The 21,142-nt window shown below is 42.9% G+C and overlaps 1 protein-coding gene across 1 annotated transcript in view; it reads left to right on the top strand.

Annotated features, from left to right (window-relative positions):
* NFIA (nuclear factor I/A) overlaps window positions 1-21,142 on the top strand; it is a gene marked incomplete at its 3' end in the record, with an annotated part of 123,381 nt that overhangs the window by 43,242 nt on the left and 58,997 nt on the right. Inside the window, exon 3 of the mRNA XM_009587679.1 lies at window positions 18,503-18,577. Coding sequence (XP_009585974.1) covers window positions 18,503-18,577 — 75 coding nt within the window. The remainder of the gene's footprint in view (window positions 1-18,502; window positions 18,578-21,142) is intronic.

The following is a 21,142-nucleotide window of genomic DNA, read 5'->3' as shown; positions in this document are numbered from 1 at the left end:
TCCCGTGCTTCGGCGAGGCGAGTTTCCCTCCCTTGCTCTGCAGGGCCAAAGCTTTTCTTTGCCCCACAGCAGTGCCAGGTTGCTGCCCCCTCCTCTGCCGCAGCACCAGGCTGGGGGCAGGCAGCCACGGCAGGGCTCTGCCCCCATGCCGGCCCCTTCTACCCGCGTCCCACCTTTACATGTTGAGAGGTGCCTCGGTGCTAACTTTAGCCAGTCCTCCTGGGATCCTGGAAAGGGCGGCTGGAGCTGTGAGCAATCTCCAATTTTCACTACAACGGGGATTTTTTGTATGTCTTCTTGAGAGACTTGCTGTAATTAACAGCTGAGAGTTGTGTTGCGTCAGAGTAATTGCTACCGCCTGAGCGGACCACAGGCTGAAGGATGCTTTTGAATACCACGCTTGCCCACCAAGAAGCTGGGCACTTAGGGAAAGAAGTTTATTTGTGGTATGGGCATCGTTTTAATTTTCTGTCCAGTAGAGAGGGGAGCTTATTAGTGGGAAGAGAATGTGATGCCAAGGCTTAACTTGCAAAACAAAACCCCAAACCTATCTATTTGTCTTTCGATGTAAGAATTTCCTAATGCCTGTAATGTAAGACAAAGGGAAAATTTTACTTGCAGGAAAATTGCCTTCCACAATAACCAAGAAAAAAAACACAAAACGCCCACACCAGAGCAGCATGATCCAAAATGTGAACTTTTTACGCCTCCCCAACCTTCTAGGTTAGGCTTCCAACCAAGTGATCTTTTATTATCAACATGATATACCCTTGACATAATTTGGCGCAGTAAAGCTTCTTCTGCTGAACTCGTGATTTCATTTACTAGATCTGATGAAAGTTCTGTGAACCACGGTAAAATGTGATAATTAGTAGTTTAATTCTTTTAGGGTGTGCGTATTAATTGAAAAGGCTTGTACTATAAATACAGGGCCTGTGGATAAAAGCACACTCTGAAATCAGTCGCTTATCCGAAGTATTCATTACTTCACATCTATTTAGGTAGTGTCTCTTTGCAGCAGTGCCAGTCGGCTGTTGAAGTGAGTGGGAGCCCTCCACTCAGAGATCGCAACAGCAAAATCCAGCCTGACTTGCCGCTGCTCTCATGCGATCGGAAGCACTCCCTGGCCAAAATTTTGCCCTCTGTGGTCAAACCACTGGAAGTTAAAAATGTGTGCCAAGAGCTGTGCTCTGCGGATGAGCTGGTGAAGCTCTCTTGCTGTGCAAGCTGCAGGAGACAGAAGGGGCTGAAGGCGGTGTTTGCCGGCCGGCCGCAGCATCCTCCTCTCCTGCTCGAGCTGGAGGCGGTGGCGGTGCGTTGGTGGGTGGCAGACTGCCCGTCTCCGGCAGCCGAGGGGAAACGTCTTTCTGCTGCTCAACAAGTCCACCCAGAGCATCAGAGGTCCCCCGTGATTCAAGTTCCAGCTAGCCTGGTGCTTTATGACAAACCGTATTTTTCCTCCTACTTACACACTTACCCTTCACCATATTTGGGACCATCAGCACCTAAACCTCTGCTGCTTCAGCCAGAGCTTGGTTCATTTGGCCGTGAATGTCAGAGCATAGCACGGGGCCACCGCCAAGAGCTGCGATAAGGGATCGTGCTTTCTCACTCACGCTCATGTGTTCTTTTGTTCTGACTTCCTGACCGACACAGGAGGTATTCTGTTGACTCTACGCCTTTCCAAATATATATATACACTATGAAAATGTATGTCGTTATTTCACACCTTCCTCTGGTTTCTGTGTGTGGTGTAGTGCCTGGATGAATCATACCTGGTTTTAGAGGTACAAGGTGATTTTCATTCAAATGGATTCCAACCTTCATACTCATACTTGGTTTGCACACTCAGAAAAAATCTATGTATCTGCATATAGTGCAGATCCATGGGTTAATCAGGTGCTTTCCAAGTAGCCTTAGTTTTGTAAATCTGAAGTTGTGTACACGAGCAAAGAGGTGCATATGAAGAGCAAGGCACAGCTCCTGAAAGCTGTATGCTGGACTGTTGCTGTTGTCAAGGCAGGGCGCTTGGATGAGACCAGGCTCCCAGAAAAAGCCTCATCACTTCTATAGCTAATCAGATACTATTTTCTAATTGCAAATACTACTTTTTAATTGCAAAAGTTGCTAGATAGGAAATTGAAAGAAAGTTTACAGTGACTCTCACAGAGCTGCGAGAATAAAATCCCCTCCGAAGCCTGGCTGTAGTGTGACTGAAATGGAAAAATACCAGATCCGTTTCTTGGAAAGTGAGAAGGAGACTTTTATTTGCAATGGTTCACAAATATTTTCCCAGGAGCGACGTAAGGAGCGTGGCAAAAGGGGGCAGGGGGAAGGTGAGGCGAGCAAGCCACGCTTGTAAACATACTCCTTTAACTCTGCTATTGTTATCTTGCACACAAAGGGCACCGCAAGTTGTTTACAGCAGTTCATGTTATTAATTTCTGCTCCTTTTTCTCCCGTCAGTGCCGAATCTTCAGTTATACAACTTTTTTTCTGGATTGTGATAGTGTCCAGATAGATTTTGGCGGTGGGGTGGTAGAAAGGTGCCAGTTGATTAAATGTGCCGCTTACTATGTGCATTTCATGTCTGCTGTCTTAACATTTTTTGTTAACCGCTGTTGCAACTGAAGAAAATGCTGAAGTTTGACAGTTGGGAGTTACTGCCGAGTATGTGCTGTAAACTATATCATCCCTCTGCCTTCTCTTTGCTGAAACCAAATGATTTATAAAATGCCTTCACATTCTTGAGTGAGTTCACACTATCACCTCCAGGCACTGCACTGAGGAGTCTTAGGAGTGGATGGGAAACACAGATCTGATAGCTGGTATTTTTCTCTGAAAGGAAAAAAAAAAGGGCAAAAAAGGGCTGATTAAATTTAAAGGAGAAAAGTTTCCTGCTGTGCCCCAGAGTAAATCTGTAGTCAGTGAAGCACTTTCTAGTAAACAAGAGATGTACGTGGTTATAGTGGGTTTTTATTATTACACACTGCCATTGTTTTCCATTTTCATAAGATTCAATTAATGTAATCATTTTAGAGTGTCTCTAATCATTACCTCCCATCCTCCCTCACTAGTACTTGAAGCAAGGGGCTCCGCTGCAAGCCACACTCTGGGATGAGGAGCCAGCACCTCGCTCCTGTCACTGGCAAAAGGAGGCACAAGGAGAAGATAGGGCTGCTGCAGCCTTCTCTCTCATGCCTTTGCAGAATGCATGGCCGGCACGCCAACCCCTGGCTGCGGTGTGCTCTCCCATGGCCTCACTGCCATGTTACCCCCCAGCAGTCACCCCCCCGCCCCAGTCCGCTGCAGCGCTGGGTGACAAAGGGAGAAGTGGTGCTTTGGTGGTGCAGTGTCTCACTAGGTGAGCCAGGGTACGGGCCGGCAGTGTCCTACTACCCTTTAGCCAGGCACAAGGTTGTCAACACCATCTTTCAGACTGCAGTGGGCCAAAGTCTTTGCTGGCATTTCTTCTCCCAGGATCATAAGGGAGGAATACTTCTTATGTAGCTTCTAATACTTGCTCACAGAGAATCTAGACCTCTGTTCCTGTTATTTTTCTACTTCTGTTCCTTACTCTTAAAATCATGTCTGTAACAGAAGGCTCTTTGACAGCTGCATCCCCATCTGAAAACCTGCTGGTGTTTGGGGGGTGTCCCCACCTGACTAGCTTTGCAGTGCAGACCACCTGCAACTTTCCCACATGTTATACCTCAAAGTCCTCAAAATCAGGGAATTCGCTTTTAGGAAATTTCCAAAAGCAGAATGCAGAGAGCTAGCCGTGTCCCCCATGCGGTACAGAGAAGAGCCAATTTTATCGTACAGCAGAGCATGCCATAGCTTGAGCTGCAGGATGAAGGGAAGAGGTGAGAAGCAGGAGAGGATGGACAGCAGCTTGATGGTAGTTGCCCACAGCTCAATTTAAAGCAATAATAGAAGGGGCTGAGGAATGAGGCAGCCCAGTATTAGTGAATCCAGATTTCTGTCTGTCATGGCCATGAAGGATGCATTTGCAGTAGGACTGGGAGCAGTCCACTGTTAGAAGGAGAGAGAAGTAAAGATCATCCCATGTACAAAATAAATGTAAGTTGTTATTACTACTATTGCTATGTCAGCCGTAAACTGTTCCCACGAGAACAGAGATGCAAAATCATTGAAAAAGAATGTCTTACTGTGAAATGGGCAGCAGAAACACTGTGGCATTATCTGCCGGGTAATGAATTTACCTTGGTGACAGATCATTATTCCCTCCTGCAAATGAACGAGATGAAGGACAGGAACACAAGGATAATTCAGCAATACTTGTATTTTACAGTCTTCTGAATTAAAAAAAAAAATAGCCAGATATAAATGTAAGGATGGAGAAGCATGGCATGTCAAGAGAGATTACCTGTGGCAATATATGGGAAGGAGAGCAAATTTTCTTTCAGGTCTATGTCAACGTGGTATAAGGACTTCTAAGGCTTGGATTTCATCCCACCTAACATTAGGCATTAAAACGAGGCACCAACTATGAGCCTAAAATCCTCACTCTCCCTCTATAATCAGTGGAGGTACTGGGGTCGTCTGAGAATTCATCTCTCTCTCTGTTGAACCTCAGGGAGGTTTAAAACTGACATGTTGCAGGTTAATGCTGTAATTGCTCTGGACCTGAAATTCTGCTGCTTGAGGAAGTCGCCCACCCCTCTCCTCCTCATCCTGAAAAGCCAGAGTAGACAAAGAAAGAATTTGCTGCAAGAGCAAAGGTGGATCTAGCAGGGCACTTGGTGGAATGATTTCTTCAGGGTACAAGAGTGGACAGTGTATCTACTGCCCACGTGTACTTTCTTCCCTTTCTGTTTTTCTGTTGACTTGTATAAAATGGGAGTTTCTTAGATAAATTATCTTTTTAGAGAAGTGTTTATGTGCTCTGTGGAAGAATGTGTCTAGGGATGGGCATACTGGCAGCAAGAACTTCCTCCTCAACTCTTCCAGTGAAGTTTTGTTCTAAACTGCCCAAATGAAGCCATTATTCAAAAGTAAAAATGTTCTGTTCCATTTCTTGTTTTCATTCTTTTATGCATCTGGGGACTAAACTGCTGTGAAAAAGAGCCCATTCTCACAGGATGTCTTGCCTAATTTTGCAGACAAGAGAGGTTCAGCTATTCCAATTACGATGAGATAAGAATCTGAAATGTTGGGATCACATCCATCCTGGGTTGAACTCTGAGACTTCCAAAATCCATCCATCATTATTTTTTCCTTTACTTCTGTATATCAGTAATGCAGACAAAGAAGGAACAGAGAAGAAATGGATGTTTATGCATTATAAACCATAACGGATGGGTTTCCTTTTTACCTGTGTTGCTTTAGTTTATTGTAAAGGTCCCTGTGAGTGGAATTCCTTTTTCATTTTCATTCTTTCTGCCTGCTCGACTGCTGCTCATCAGCAAAAGGTCTGCCTTTCAAGTAAAGTCAGTCACGGTACAAAGTCTCATAGTTTACCTGCAGAGTACTGTTAGAACAAGCCTGATGGCTGTCACAGGGCAGGTGAGCCAGGCTGCTAAGCATGGTCCAAAATATGAAGTCCTGGCCCCTGCGGTATCTTCAGATTGTCTTAAATACACACAGACAGGGCATCTGACATAGGGACTCCACCCCACTGCCACATTTCTGCATCCCTGTGTACCGCACTTTGTCACACAAGACTGACTGCTGGGGAGGAGTAAGAGGGTCTAGAGAGGCAAGCCTTCTACCATGGGAAGAGGACTGCATAGGCTCAGCTGACCAGCCCAGCCTCTAGCAACAGATTCATCTCAGGTCCTCACGTCTATACCAAGTGTGTCTAAGCTGTGAGAGGCAGCCTCCTGCGGCAAGTCACCCCACTGTTGTCACCTCAATTCCTTGAGGCACCTCCCCTGGAGCCACCATATCTGCCACACATGAGGTGAGCACAAGAAATGAGATAAGGGCTAAGAAGGTCTCTCTATGCCCCTTCTGTTTACTTTGTTAATCTTGAATCCCTCACAATACACTCACAATTACTGAACTTGGAGGCCCTCTTTGGGCTACAGTCTGAGCAGATTACACAGAGAAAATAAATTCGGTCCGTGTTCTGGCCTGACCTTGGCCTGAACCTGAGAAAGTGAATGCCCCTATCACACCAACATGTGTCTGTAGAAGAACAGTAAACACAAACGGAGGTCACTGGCCCTCTCTGTCGTACAGTCCCAGGCCAGGAGTCTAGAGTTTTGGGCTATCCACCCAAGTACTTGTTAATAAATGTCCATTCTTAGTCTGTAAAGGAATGTAGACAGGGCATCCTGCCCTACAAAACACAAACTTAGAATAAAACAGGAAGAGAGTCTCAGTCATCATGCAGAGCTCTGCTGCTGACCTCAACATCCAGCAGTCTCTTCCCACTGGACTTAGGCTGCTAGTTTGGGACTTGGCTGGGGGAATTATCCACTAATACACTGTGGGTTCTCCACCGCCATCTGTAAGCATAGTTGCCTGCCTAACCCCAAGTGCATCAGTCCTTGGGAAGGCATTTGATAAGTCTGTGGGGCTTCCTAATTGATACTTGGAGGAGGCAGAGACCTGGCGTAGCCTGGGCAGAGCCTGGACTATGAGACAGGAGAGCCTGGATCACCCAGTGGAGGGGCTGTGTTTCTTCTAAGGGGCATGATGAGGGGGTGACATGTTCCTTGTGGAGACTCATTAGTGCCTTTGCATTCCACCCTTTTGTTCTTTTCGGGAGGTGTTCTACGTAACCCAGGTAAAGTTGGTGGCCACCCAGAGATTCTGTGCTTGGTGGAGGCACTTTGTCCTCTGCTAGCAGGCAATGAGGACAAACCCTTCAGTTCCCAGCCCTCAGTTCATAGTGCCTCTATAGAGAAGGTGACGCTGCACTGGGTGTCACTCTGCTGTCTGGACAGGAGTTGCAAGCCCATACATGTTAGGCATATAGTGTTTGTCTACTTTGCCCTTATCTGCAGCCATAAGCATCAGGTTTTGAGGTCTAGGTCTTGTGCAAGCTTGACATGTCCTTAGACAAGCATTACTGTGCTTCCAGACCCACCCCTTTCTGTCTTCTCTGCCACCGGTATATCAGAGTTTAATTCCAGAGACTTACCTCGGTACCCTGCTGCCCAAGGTGAGACAGCCCAGACGCTGCTGGAGAAAAGCTTGTGAGGTTCCCCCCATCTTCCATGCAGGTATCTCTCAGGGTGGCCCTGACTGAACTTCATGAGCCCAGTAACATGGGCAGTCAAGGACAGACTGTATGTGTGTTGTCATGCCGTCACCAGTGGAAAGTCCCTTCCCTCCCCAGCCACAAGGATAGCTAACATGTAAACCTAGTGGAAGGCAGTTTACTTGGGACTAAAAGTTATCAAAGTTAGAAGATTATTGTTCTGTACAAAGAATAGAGGAGTAAGAACCTGCTGGAGAGAAAGCTCCAAGTGATACAATGGAAAGGACAATAGGTAAATAGAGTAACATGATTTGCATGGGGATAATTGTGAATCAAAGTTTGCTCACTGGTGGTGTCAGCAGAGGAGGTGTAAGAAGCAACTCTGAAGGGAGAGGAAAGCCCGTGGGGAAAGGTGGAGCTGGCTGATCCTCGTGACTGAGCTTCCATGCCCAGCATCCTTATTTTCGCGTCGCATTTATACTATCTAATCTTCAGCAGATATTTCTACAGCTTCCATTATCGTGTTGTTCAGCCACAGTCTTTTAAAAGTGCCTTGGTGTGAAGAGAGAGGAGTGCCAGGAAGGGAGGATGAGAGGAAACAGCTGATGAAGTCGCCAGGGTTTGTGTCCATATCGCCCAGCAAAGCGGGGCAGGAAAGTTGCCCGCCCTCGCCTGACCCTGGCCCCACCGGCTCCTCCTGGACAGTGGGCTTTTCTAGAGAATTCTGCCACATGCTCTGAATACGTGGATTATTCCTGTAACTATAAACTAATGCGCAAATTAAAAAAAAAAAAAACACCTCTTTTTATAGCCCCCTAATCCTGTGTCCACAGGGCTTCAGACTCCCTCGTTTCAGCTCCGAGCATGTCTGCAGAATAACCTTGGAGGGTACACTTAGCTACCACCAGCTGAGGGAGGGTTTTATAGATCCTAAAATAATTACAGCATCGCTGAGTCTAGTTGTATAATTTCTTGGCAATATACTAATTAAAACTAGATATTTACACACAACGCTTATTTAAACTTAAGACTTATTTAAAAGAACCTGCATACTTATAATAACTATATATCATGGCTTTATTGAGGACCGTGTTTTTCATGCAGATTGAATTCTCGAGCGCTGTTATCAACATAAATGAGCCCACGGCTTTATGTTCAGGACTGAATACTTCCAGGGCATCTGAATCATCCTGGTATTTCATTTCACCATCTAAAATTATTTTTAAAATACTACATTTTTTTAACTTGCTGTATTATGGCGATTAGAAATCGCTCTGTGTTTACTAGGAACAGAGTCCAGCAGAGCTGAGTGTTTAATGTGATGAATAGTGTTAGGAGCTCAAAGAAAAGTCAGATGCGTGTCGACACTTATCAAAGCTGTTCTGCTGCTCAGAATGACTGTTCGTGATACTTGTTTCATGATAAACTTCCTCAGAACATGATGTTACTGGAAAAAAAATGATCCACTCTGAGAAATACGCAGGTGACACAGTTGAGTCAGCAGCTTGCAACAGTGACACAGGCTTACGTTTATAAAAATCCCCACTGAACTTTTGTCTTCTGCGTGCGTATATCATAGGCTTAAAATCTGTTGCCACAAAAATGTCCCGTTTCTTGTGTTCACTTGGTAGCTGTTTAAACTAACAAAAATCTTCCCACCACCCTGACGAAGAGGTAGATTCCTGGGCTTTAAAGTTTAAATAGTCACAAAACTTTCCTCTTTCATAAGTAATTCACCGTATAACTGTTAGTATCTCCAGTGACCACTGATACCTCTGGGGAAACGATAAACATGGAAAAATAACAGACCACTGTGGAAACCAGAAAATCCTACCTCCCTATGAGAGGGTTTAATTATTGAAGTTGCAAGCATTTCCCCATGCACACGCATCTCGGCATTCATAGGTGGAAAGTACCTCATGCTGTGTTTGAAATATCAACTGGATTTAAAAGAAGGCTTTGTGCTTCACCATGGACCTTTCTTAGCCTCCTGCAGATGGTCCCTATTGCTGAAAAGAGACATGACTTGTGAGATGGGGAGACCTCCATGCCATTTTTTCGTGCTGCTCTAATCTGCTTTACATCCATAAAGGACTTCAGTCCTTAAGCCCTTACCCTCTTTCTCCTAAATATTAAAATTATTTTCCTCAGTGTCATACCGTATTAAAGCAGAATGAAAATGGGTTTAACAATTGCTGGCATGGGGCTTCTGTACAGCATGTGTGTCACAAATCATGTCACTTTTCAGCAATAGGGCTGCTGCCAGCGGGAGGCTCAGAAATGCTCATGTTAATCAAAAATTTTAATTTCAAATCAAATTGACAGTTTACACATGGTGAGAAATGCTTCTCACCATGTGATATTTCAGTATGCTACACTGGGCAAAATGGGTGCACTTTCCTGTTAAGAATTTTGACTGCAGTATCTGCAAATTTATGGGTTTCAGTGTATTGGGTATGGTGAGTAGTTGATCTAAGGGAGCCCCTTGGAGAATAGGAGACAGAAGGGTTTTCATGCAGCCTGGCACTGGTGAGCCGCGGTTGGCACATGCTGCTGGAGAAATGACAGGTATTCAATAAACATCACTATGGTTAAGAGGAAGATTTAAAGGAGGGAGGGGCTGCAGTGCTATAAACAGGATTTGAAACAAATGTGCTTATTTCAGTCCATGATTAGTCTGAATACCTAAGTATTCCACACCAGTTTTTAAATATCCTTACATTTATTTTCACACTGATGTTCTTCACACAGCATCAACAATAATATTTATGGCATTAATACTGTAACTAAATTGTAATTTGAAGTAGTGTAAACCCAAGTAAACTCTGCATGTACCAAGGCATGCTCCATCGGTGTGAAGACCAGAACGTGGCTACGTGTTGCACTTACGGCATGCAGCCCCAGTGTTGGCTCCTACAAGCCCTGACTTCTGCCAGCAGCTTCCTAGAAGTCAGTGGACAAAATTCAGGAGGCAAAATATCAGTTGATACTTGAGGAGGAGTAAGAGGAGCAAGGACAGCTGATGGAGCATGTGCGATCGGCCCCAGACAAACAAATCGTAGAAACCGATGTTTTCAGGCTGTACCAGGAATATGATGCTGACATCAAAAAATGACCAGCTGAGAAGAAATTATCCTTACATTATTCTCTTTAGGAGGTTTTTCAGCTCTCTGGGGGGTCCTGCGGTTAATGCAATGTCTAGCTCATGACATTGGGGCTTTCATTTTACGAAGGCCTTGCAGGGGGAAAGGAACAGGGACGGCAGTACCCACATTCTCGTATCTCCCCCTCCAGTGCCCGTATTTATCATTTGCCTGCAAGGGTGAGAGGGTGGGTGGGTGCCCATTGCTGGCAGCCCGGGGAGCGCCCTGCAGCAGCACATGTCATCAGCATCCCCGGGAAGCTCAGGGAAACCGGGTGGTTTCTCTGGGCTCATTTGGACATTGAGTCATGCTTCAAACTGCGAAGCCGAACTGGCAATATCATCGCAGACCTTGGAGATCACAGCTGTCATTGCTCTTGTAACCAGGGTTGATATGAAAATATGAAGATAAATAACTCCTTCATATTATTATTTTCAGGGAGGCAGGCTTTTCTTTTTATTACTCTTTTTATTGTTGGATGCCATAAATATTCCAGAATGATTATCCCAGGGTAGATTTCATCTCGTTTACTTCGAAAGGCTTTTGAGGAGTGCATTATTTTATAAGCTGCCAAATGAGTATGACCATTTATAATGATTTTTCTTCTCTTCTTTAATATTTGCTTTTTGGATTGAGGACCTGAAACAGAAATATGCTAATTTAAGACATCTGTTGTTTTTCAAGCTATAGGCCCCTATCGGTATTAATGCAGTTAGTTTATTTATCGAATTTGGTATACGGTAGAGAGGGAGATTCTTAATTTTTATCATTATATCAAAAAACTGTATTTAACTGATTTCTCACCCACAATGAGAACCGAAAAGTACCCTACGATGTTAGGAGTCATCAGAAATTAAAAACCACACCAGACATCTTAGATCTTGGAATGGTTTCCATTGCACAAGGTCCTTAACATGAACTTGAACGGCTTTCAATGTTTCAAGAAGACCTTTGTCTTCAAGAGAAAGGAACGATGCGGGTGCCCTCCACTTGGACAAAATCTGACATGATTGATTCCGATCTAGAATCGGTTCATTAATGTTAATAAGCTGCCATTAATTCCACTATCTCTGCACTTAAATACAAAATGAGCTGAATCTCCTAAGAGCTGAAGCTGCTGTGGATCCGTGCAGGATCAGGCTGTTGGTGACACAGACAGCCTGATGTCACATTTGCTCTGGTCCACATTTATTAATTTGCTACCCAGACTCTAGAGCTCAATATGACACATACTGAAATAATAATTAGGCATTGTTATTATTAGAGACTCTAAAATGGCGTGAGTATGAAAGGTGATGCGCAGTGAGACATTACATGTGTATTTCTGTTCTGGTTCACCTCAGGAGAATGTCCATCGTGGTGGGTTGGGTGGATTCCCCAGTGAAGGTGTGAGAGTCCTTTCTCCAAGCCACCCCCCAGCGCCTTGAGATGTTGATTCCCCATGGCCACCGAGAGTATACAAAACCGTATGGAAACAGAGCTGAACTTGAGCACTGGTATCAGAAGTGCATCCACGAAAACTAGCAGCGCTTCACAATTTTGTTGTCTGCTAGATACAGACATTTTAGCTAAAAACCAAAAAGGCAAATCATTTACCAATGGTTTTGCATATTGTGAAGGGTTAACAAAACTTTCATTATCACACTCTATTAAGCCAGGACCAGGAAACAATTTCTAATCAACACTCAGATCTGGGCAGGGATTGTGCAGTCTTTTGTAGGAGGCCTCAGATCTGTGTTCTCTATTCTCACATGCTCACTTCCAGCTGTTGTCATTGAAATCCCACATAATCTCCCCGGGTCAAAGGGCAGTCATCCATGACTGCCGCTGTTAGGAGGTTATGCTGATTTCTGTTGTCAAATATTGGCCCTTTTCTCTTTCAATCACTCCCATTCTACTTTTTTTAACAAGAAAGATCCAGCCTAGAATTGTATTACATGACTTTAAAGTCTTAAAAGTGTTCCTCTATTGTACTAACACGACATGCCCTGGACGGTCTAATCCATCCTGCTATGGGCCACAGAGAAAGTTCTAGTGCTTCTTAAAACCTCAGCCAAAGGCAGGTAGGCGAGTCAGAGAGAAGACATGTGGCCCAGCAGTTACTTCATAAGAAAATGTGTAATTTGTCCAAGGTGAGCTATTGCTGTGGCATTAAAATTAAACTGGAAATAACAAGCCAAAATAGAAGTGGGAGCATTTGTCACAAGAGAGGTTTCTGTATCGCCTTCAATGTAAAATATCTTGCTCAACTCTTCTGTAACAAGTCCATGAATTAAAAATCTGGTATAGTTTATCATTAAAGGTTTATCACTTACAAATTTGAGGAATGCTTTTTGTACAAAGCAATTAAAATGAGGACGTTGTGCCAGCTCTGGAGATCGGTATTTGGGGTCTGTTGGTAAATGCAGATTTCATTACAGTTATGTGCAATATGCAGGCCTGTGTACAGGTCCCTCATGCTGTCTTCCATCTGAACGGGAGAGATATTCACTTGGATGGAGTATTGCAGCTGAGATAGATGGTCTCTTCGATCTCCACATTTTTTTTAGATACAAAGTTAGTGCATGTGGTCTGGCCCCACGGATCCAGCTTTCCATTTCCAGCGTGGGGTAGTGACCAGGTATCTCTTGGTGAACTTCACTGCTGTTGCCCTGGGCAGGGTGAGCAGGTACAAGCGCTTGGGCAGCAGCTGGTTTCAGCCCGGGGTGCTCCCCCCGGCCACCCACGCTTGCCCTGGAGGTGGACGCTTCCCAGAAGCGAGGTGCACCTTCCTCCCTGTGCGAGCACATGGCACACCACCGCTGTGCCAGACTGCCTGCAGGACCCCGTGTCTGTGCAGAGGCATGTGTTTCTGGGAAGGAATGCAGTTGTGGGGCTGCCGTGGCTGGGTCAGCCCAGGCTTAATAAACTCACCTTCCAATTAAGCAGAGTGTAAATGCTACGAAGGTCTTGACTGGAGCATGCATATTCTGTCCTTTCCTTTTTGCTGGAGAACACAGATTAGGACTAACTCTGCCACTCCCACCCTCCTCAGCCAGTGCAGCCGTGGAATAGCTAACCTTTTGGGAGCCCTCAGGGTGATCTGGGGACCCTCTGATAACATCCCCTCTCTCAAGGCCTGCATGTGCTGTGTGATACAGACATTAATTTTCTAATCAATATTATTGCTCCACATTGTTTGTGAAACACGGGATTATCTAGATAGAGGATAAAACCAAAAGGAATCAAGTTCCACTTTGAGCAGAGAGGGCTTTTCTTTTAATCAGGCATTTGGTTAAGATAATAGGCTTGAGACCCTAATTGATTGTTACTATTTTAAGGTTTTAAGATGGCTATGTATAGTGAGATGCTGAACATGAAAAAGGCTTTAGAAATGGTTTCAGTGCTAGTTTGGGGGACTTGATTAATTTCAAAACACTGAAGAGGAATCAAAGTCTCCCAAAAAGCTGTTCTCCAAAGCTTACTACATTGTCACTCGGACTGTAGTGGAAGAGAAATAACTGGATTTGGACTTTTTCATCTTCAAAGGAGTAATTTCCCAGTTTTATTTAAGCTTGGATGTCAGGAAACCAGCTGTATCTCTGTTTAGAAAATACCTTGTATATTTATGGTGCAATCTAACTATTTTATAATAAAAATAATACTGTTGGATTACACAAGGAAGCTTGCTAATTAAATAACAATAATACGTTGAGCACCTTGAAAACATCTTCTGATATTCAATTAAGGAACAATAACCCGATGAACTTTAACCTATAGACCATATTCAGACTTTCTACATAAAAGTAATTGCATCAGTCATGATTTTCTCAAGCTACAACACAAGCTCTTGATTGGTAGCTCAACGTCTGAGACTCCTTTTTACAGCATTAATTGGGAAAGCAGACAATACTCTCCCTGTAAACTAGATTTTAGGACGAAGGTTAGTTGCCTTTGTACACGTTTACTCATTGAAATAGGAATGTTTGCTTAATAATTCAAAACAAATAGCATTAGACAACAAGTCCTAATCCTGATTTCTCCTCTGCCAGTGTAAATTAGGAGAAAATTAGGTGAAACTCTATTTGATCAGTGTAGAAAGACTTGTTTAAAACTTCTTTGAGATCAGAATTAGGCTCCAGCAATTCAAGCTTTTTTTTCTGGCTTCTTTACTGGGATCGAAAAGAAGAATATGTAAATCGTATTATGAATTTTCTCCCCAATTAAAGCAGTCATCAAGTTATGGAAAAACATTTTCATGTGGTACTTGTTATGGTAGTGCTGCATCGCGTTTGTACGCTATACCAAACATGCGACTGGGTAATAGCATATTATTTATTAGTTAGTATCCTGATCTGCTTTATTCAATTTGGTCTTCTTAGCCTGGGTTTTTTTCCCCCCTGGGGGAAAAACAATCATCCTCATGAGCTGAAGTGAGGTCTTGTGTAATGAGCTAACTCCTAGCTGGACCTAGACTGGGGTTGAAGGCAATGATTCAACAATATATTTAAATACCTGCTTAACTTTGTCAGCCCATCTTTATTTGGCAGGGCAAATAAGTATGTGCTTTAGTCAAACATGTGATTAAAATTAAGCACGTGCTCTAACTGCTTTGCTGAGTCAGGGCCTGCCTTGGCTAGCCAGGTGTCTTAATTTATACCCAGAATTTCAGTGAATGAGCTCTCTTAGTTTTTTATAAAGTGAGTAAAAATTCTCTCATCCTCATTTTGAACACCTGCTTTACTACCAAAATGTGACTGTCGCACAAAGCTGTGGAGATAACCGGATCATATACAGCAATTTCAATGTCCTATCTTTGGGATATTTAGCAAAAGTATCACAGTGCACGTATTTCAGTGAAGTGCCGTATGAAAAGTAAATCTTGCAGGCTTTCAAGATGTTTAATCATCTTTTCAGTAAAGGAGCTCGTTAATGCTAACATCTGCATATGTAATTGCTTGACTTTACCTATTTTTTTCTCATTCAGAATTAAGTGGAACAGCCAAATTGATATATTTTTGCATTTTGACCCTTGTTAATAGGCACAAAATGTTTACTTCACATATTTTGTCAATCCTGCTATTTCCCAGTCATTCTTCTTTTACTTAGTCGTCTTCTTTGTCCTGTTTCTCTCATTTTCTTGTTGCACTGTTATCACAGCTCAGCAAAAGCTACAGTCTTAGGCCTGGATTTTGCAATCTGAGCCATCCAGGCAAACCTTTAAACTTTCATGGAGTTCTACTGAACTGTGAATTCACAGACCAACCGTGCATCGAATTGAGTTCAAGATACAACTCTAAGCCAAGGGCATTGCTTTTATGGGCATCAAGATATTATTAATGATTGGTGAGATGAGTCTCTGATTTCCTAATGTTTATAAGTAAATAACAAATTGGAGAATTGTGAAATTCACCTTTCATTTGTGAAATGTTTATTTTTGGTATTGAAGGATGAAAATCTAATCACTTTTGTTGCGTGCGTTGTTTAATGATTACTCTTACATGTACACGCGTAAGAAATGTTCCTACAGAAGTAAGTGGACATTTCAAGTATACCCAGCAAAATAAGAATAATGAAGATAGCAGGCCCAAGCTAACTTACTCAACTTTTCTCATGCCCTGCGGGACCCTGAGAGCTAGAATGTATTTAAAGCCATTCTACAGCATTTTCATTTCTGGTTTTACCTGTGTTTGCTAGGTTCAAGTAACGCGGTTAGCCATGTGACAATCATGGTTTTATTGGATGATTACAAAGGGCCCTAGACTTTCCCTTAAAACATCAGCCAAATGTCCTACCGTAGCTGTGATTTGTTTTTTATTTCCATATTTAAATTTCACCTTCGCTCTTAGTGCGATAGGAACATGCCTGAGAAATGCAGGTGGAAGTGGACACCAGAGCAGACCCAGTGTGGTGCACTGTGAAAAAACAACACGTGACAGATGTTCGTAGCATTGCTGAATGCACTTCTGGAAGTTGGTCAGATACTGCCATGATGAGCACAGTGTGAGAAGTTATATAGCATAGATTGGCTTCCCTAAGAAGGGCTCTGCGGAGTAGTAAGCATCCTGGCCCGGATCCAGCAAGGCACTTAAGCATATGCTTAATTTTAGGCACATGAGTGGTTTCAGTGAAGACCTAGGAGAATTATTTTTAATTCACAGATCATTTAATTCAATAGGCAGGTCTGCTGCAGCATATGAAAAGTAGATCTTCATATTAAAAATACTTGGGAAATTGTAAATGAACAAACGTTGTGTATGGCCAGCAACCATTTCTAAAAAGCAGAATGATGTAGTCATCACCTTTATTATGGTAAAGTATAAAGCAGATCAGGCAAAAGCATTTACAATTATCTGAGAGCTATTTCTAGGTTGAAAATAAGGAAAAATAAAAGCTTGTAAGAACATTTCTTCATTTAAAGTAGAGAAAAATTTATTCTCTTGATGTAAATAAAAACCTTGTTTGCAGATTGAGGAATTTGTTTGTGTTGAATTTCAGCATCAATTTCAATATTTTATAGTACATTTATCTACAGCTGGAGCATGACAGATTTGTGTATATTTATATGTTTGTGTGCATAATACATATGTATACACACATACACAAGGATGCCCAAAGATATACATATACACAGTTTGAAAACTCATCATTATTGCTGAAGTATAAAAACATGCCTGATGTAGAAACTTGTCTCAAGTCTGTTAGCTTAGCGACTGCGTTCATCTGGCACCGTAGGATCCTCACAGAAACGGGGAAGTTCTTCCGTGCAGGAGCAGAATTCGCTGAGGACTTGGCTGGAGGTGAATGGCTGACCTCCCTCCAGATCTCTCCCAAACCTTTCCTTGACATGTCACCCTCTGTAGTCCTGCACACAAGATGTATTTCTCTTACTTCCCATTCTGCAGGTAGAAATGGCAATGGGATATGTTTTTTCTTTTTTTAAACAACCTCAAAAGAAAGACAGGAGAACAAATATGCAGCTTGCATTAGTCCTACTGCTCTGGTCACTATAGGAAGGTGTGTGGGTATTGCTGTGATGAGCGCGGGGTACGGTAGAATATACTGAACATAGGGAAATTGTACTGAATCTGACAAACAATTAACAACGGGGCAGATGGTGCCCCTGCAAAACATTCAATAATATATGTGTGCATGCACTGGAATCGGTGACTCTAAGTAGGACAACCTAAAAAGGTATGCCACTTATCCTGTGGACAAGTAGGACTTTACAGTTCTTTTAATAATCTCTTTATCCTGAGATTTCTCCTTTGACCCTGATTTCAAAAGCAGGAGGTCAGTCTGGCCGACTAACTGCAGACCTCTAATTGAAGTCCAGATATGTCCCACGTGAACTGCTGTACCCCACTCCGCACACTTACACTGGGTTGCAGCCCGAAAGCTGCTCCTTTTGTAATTGATCATACCCGTGAAAATTAAATGAACATTTGGTGGTAGGCATGTTTTCAGAGAAGAAGGAAAATACTGTTATGTAAAGTGTAATAACATTTTGATACCAAGTGTAGAGGCATTCTTTGCACAAGGGAGGCGAGTGTGGAAGTGTATGCCCTGGTTCCTAAAGACAGTCCAAAGCTCAAAGTTAATATTTTTCTTATGCAGAGATTTATTTTTCTTTTCAAAAGCTAGTTTTAAATGTTAGGAAAATTTTTTTTGTGGGAAAGGCATTAATTTGATTTTTTTTAACCGGCTGCTATTTTAAGATTTCCCTAGTGTAACCTTAGAAAATGAAGAGTACATCTTTAAATCTTGTTTTGTTTGAATGAATGGGTAGATAATCCTGATCAGATGTTTCTTCAGAGAATAATGTTTAAAACGATTATGGAACTTAGCTGTCCTGTCTGTTTCCTAGGTACAGTATTTTCATTTCAATTGTGAAGTCATTAGGGGTCATCCAAGGTAACTGTTTATTAAAATAGTCCTCTTTTGTTTCAGATTTCCTGTTGAGATGCTTTAACATGTAAAAATCTCCCTGCTGATGTGTCATGTTAGCTTTCCTAACCTCTAGATAGAAACCACAAAGCAGCCTACATAGCTGTGTGACTAGTTACCCACCTACATAAACAATAATTACTGCTAAGTGGGAAATTAGATGTCACATTTTAAGTCTAAATGAAAGTAAAGTATTTGAGAATACTGTCATTAAATGCTTAAAGTTAATCGCAGTTCTCTCACTCTGTTTGTTTTGTAGGACATTTGGGCTTCCAGGACAGTTTTGTCACATCAGGTGTTTTCAGTGTGACTGAGCTAGTAAGAGTCTCACAAAGTAAGTATCATTTTGTGGCCGGTCTATGTGGTTTCTGGAATCCCAGTTTTTTTCTTTGATTCTTATCGTGCCCTTTCCTCAATTCAGAAACAGCGTCTTGAAAATTGAGTCTCTTCTCCCCGCTTCTCGCCAGTGGACAGTGTTTGTGTGCCACATCTTTTAATGTGGGAAAGTAAAATAGCATAATTTTAAAAAGTAAATCAAAAAAATTTAATACTGCAAACTTGCATGTGCAAGTTGATGAGCTCGTCCAGTACCCAGCTGAAAATGGGCAGACCCTGTATCAGAGTGCAGGTAAATGCCTACAAAGATCAGCTTACCCAGTGGATCCCTTGCAGGATCCAAGGACTGTATTTTAACCAGACCTCTAGAAATGACATGATCTGTGCACATAAGCCTGGAAATTTTCTTATGCCGCTTTTGCATGTTGTGTTCATCCATGCCATGCGTACATGTGTTTGTACACCTGCAAATTAATGAACTCGTTAATAATGCCAACAACTGTACCAACTTCAGGTCTGATAATGTCAGTTGTGCAGACGCATACATCTTGACTTCGCAAGGCCTGCATTTTCCATTAACTGTATGGAATTCTGTCTTCTAGAAGGATTTGTTTTTTGACCTTTAAAGAATGCTAATGCCCCCAGCATGAATGACACACTGCAGCATGATCATTACAGGCTTGTCAATACTCACTAACAACAGTGAATTAAGAGTACCTGTCACCACCCTGTTCCATTGATCAAGGGTGCATTGATTGTATTTTGCTATGACATAATCCAGATAGTCCAAGGAGAGCGTATGGACAGTCTCTTGCAGAGAGACTACTGGTAAGCCGTAGGTACTAGTCCTTCGGGGATCTTCTCTGCACCTAGTGTAGAGCTATGTGGTAACATCACTTTGTCACCAGTTACCACTGCTCCAGGAGAACCATTCAACTAAGTGCCCCTTTAAAACCTTAGGGTTTGTAACCAATCTCTTTAGTACAGCCAGTGATAAAAATGGTTCTCAGGAATATTTGTTTATGCATGGGCTCTGAGCAAGTAGTTTAAGTCCTTCTGGAGCTGGAATCTAACTGGCACAAACCTAGCAGAGAATCTGTGGTTTTGAGTCTTCTAGAACACAGAGTTTCTGTGAGGATTTTCCTGTTTTATTTCCTCTTTTGGAAAGACTCGCACTAGCTAGTAAATTGGCTTTATATTCAAAAATAGGATGCTACAAGGAAAGCATGGCAAGTGGGAGATACATGAATGTCAGAGTTATATGTGCTGGAGAGAGAGACAGAGGGAGAAAAAGTTTAAGGCAGACATTTCTCCTGAGTTTTCTTCCCTGACAGCTGGTGGGAATTTTGTGAGAAGGACAAAGTTAAGAGGACTTACAAGTCGAGAAGCTGCTGAGCGCTCAGCACATTTCCAAATCCCCCTTTAAATAGGGACTTTGACATCTAACTCACTGTACTGTGTACACGAACTTGCTGGTACCTGCAGCATGATGGACAAAACCCAGTTATCTCCAGTCTTTGAACGTCTCCATGTTATGTCACTTTATTTCAGTGTGACAGTGTAAGGCTTTTGAAACCCAAAGGATTCACCCTCCCCCTCTGCAAGGCATCCCACTTCACCACAATCTTATCTTCACTGTAGGAGCCCTACACAGCAGAACTGCCTCTGGACTCTGTCAGCCATGCTTCATGTGTGCACAGGGTACGGCTGCTAGAAAGTGCCCCGTTCAGGACTTTAGCCTTCAAGCCAGCCCCAGTCCCAGCCTCCCTGGGAGTTTGGCATTGACCTCATGAGCGTCATGTTTCATGTCTATTAATATTCCGTTATATTTTATTGTAACTAAACTAAAACGTTGTGTATCAGAGATCCTAGCATTCAGCATTTTTTGCAAATGATGAGACAATGAACTGTGTCCAAGACGTTCCCGCTGCTTGCTGTTGAAATGCACCACCTCCAAGGGTAGGGCACCTGCACGCAGGAAGAGCAAGACAGGCATGAACTTTATGGGAAATAAGAAAGGAGGTGTTGGTGGGCAAAATAAAAAGATTCAGCTTTTATCTGTTCCAGACGCACGGGTTTGCACTCTTTTTCATGAGCTCTTTAATAATCCTGGGAGGTCAAGACCTCAGTTTTATATCCTGTCTACAAGCCAGCACCTCTACCAAAAATAGTGTCCCCAAAGCATATCGGGATATCACTTCAGAACTGACTCAGAGGGAAGAGTGCCAGCAACTGATTTAGCTACACTGCTTTTGATAGCACCCTGGATTTTCCTTGGAGATGCCCCAGACATGTACTGACCAGCCGTAACCTTGTTTACTTTGTGAGGTCTGAGAAGCCCACAGCCTGACATGCCGTGACTACCCAGTAGGATATGTTTAGTGTAGAGTGTAGCGACAAATTCCCAGCGACATCAGTGTGAATTCGCATGCTAATGTTCAAAGAATTATTTAACATAACAGAGCAACAAATCGCTGCATATTTGCCTAAATTGGCAGGCAAGGTCTTTTAAAGAGTGTGCTTTTCAATATAACCCTTGCTGGGTTGGCTACGTGTTCCCGTG

The sequence above is a fragment of the Fulmarus glacialis genome, unplaced genomic scaffold, assembly GCF_000690835.1.
Source record: "Fulmarus glacialis isolate BGI_N327 unplaced genomic scaffold, ASM69083v1 scaffold39281, whole genome shotgun sequence".
NCBI lineage: Eukaryota > Metazoa > Chordata > Aves > Procellariiformes > Procellariidae > Fulmarus > Fulmarus glacialis.
This window is presented reverse-complemented; position numbering and strand designations above follow the sequence as displayed.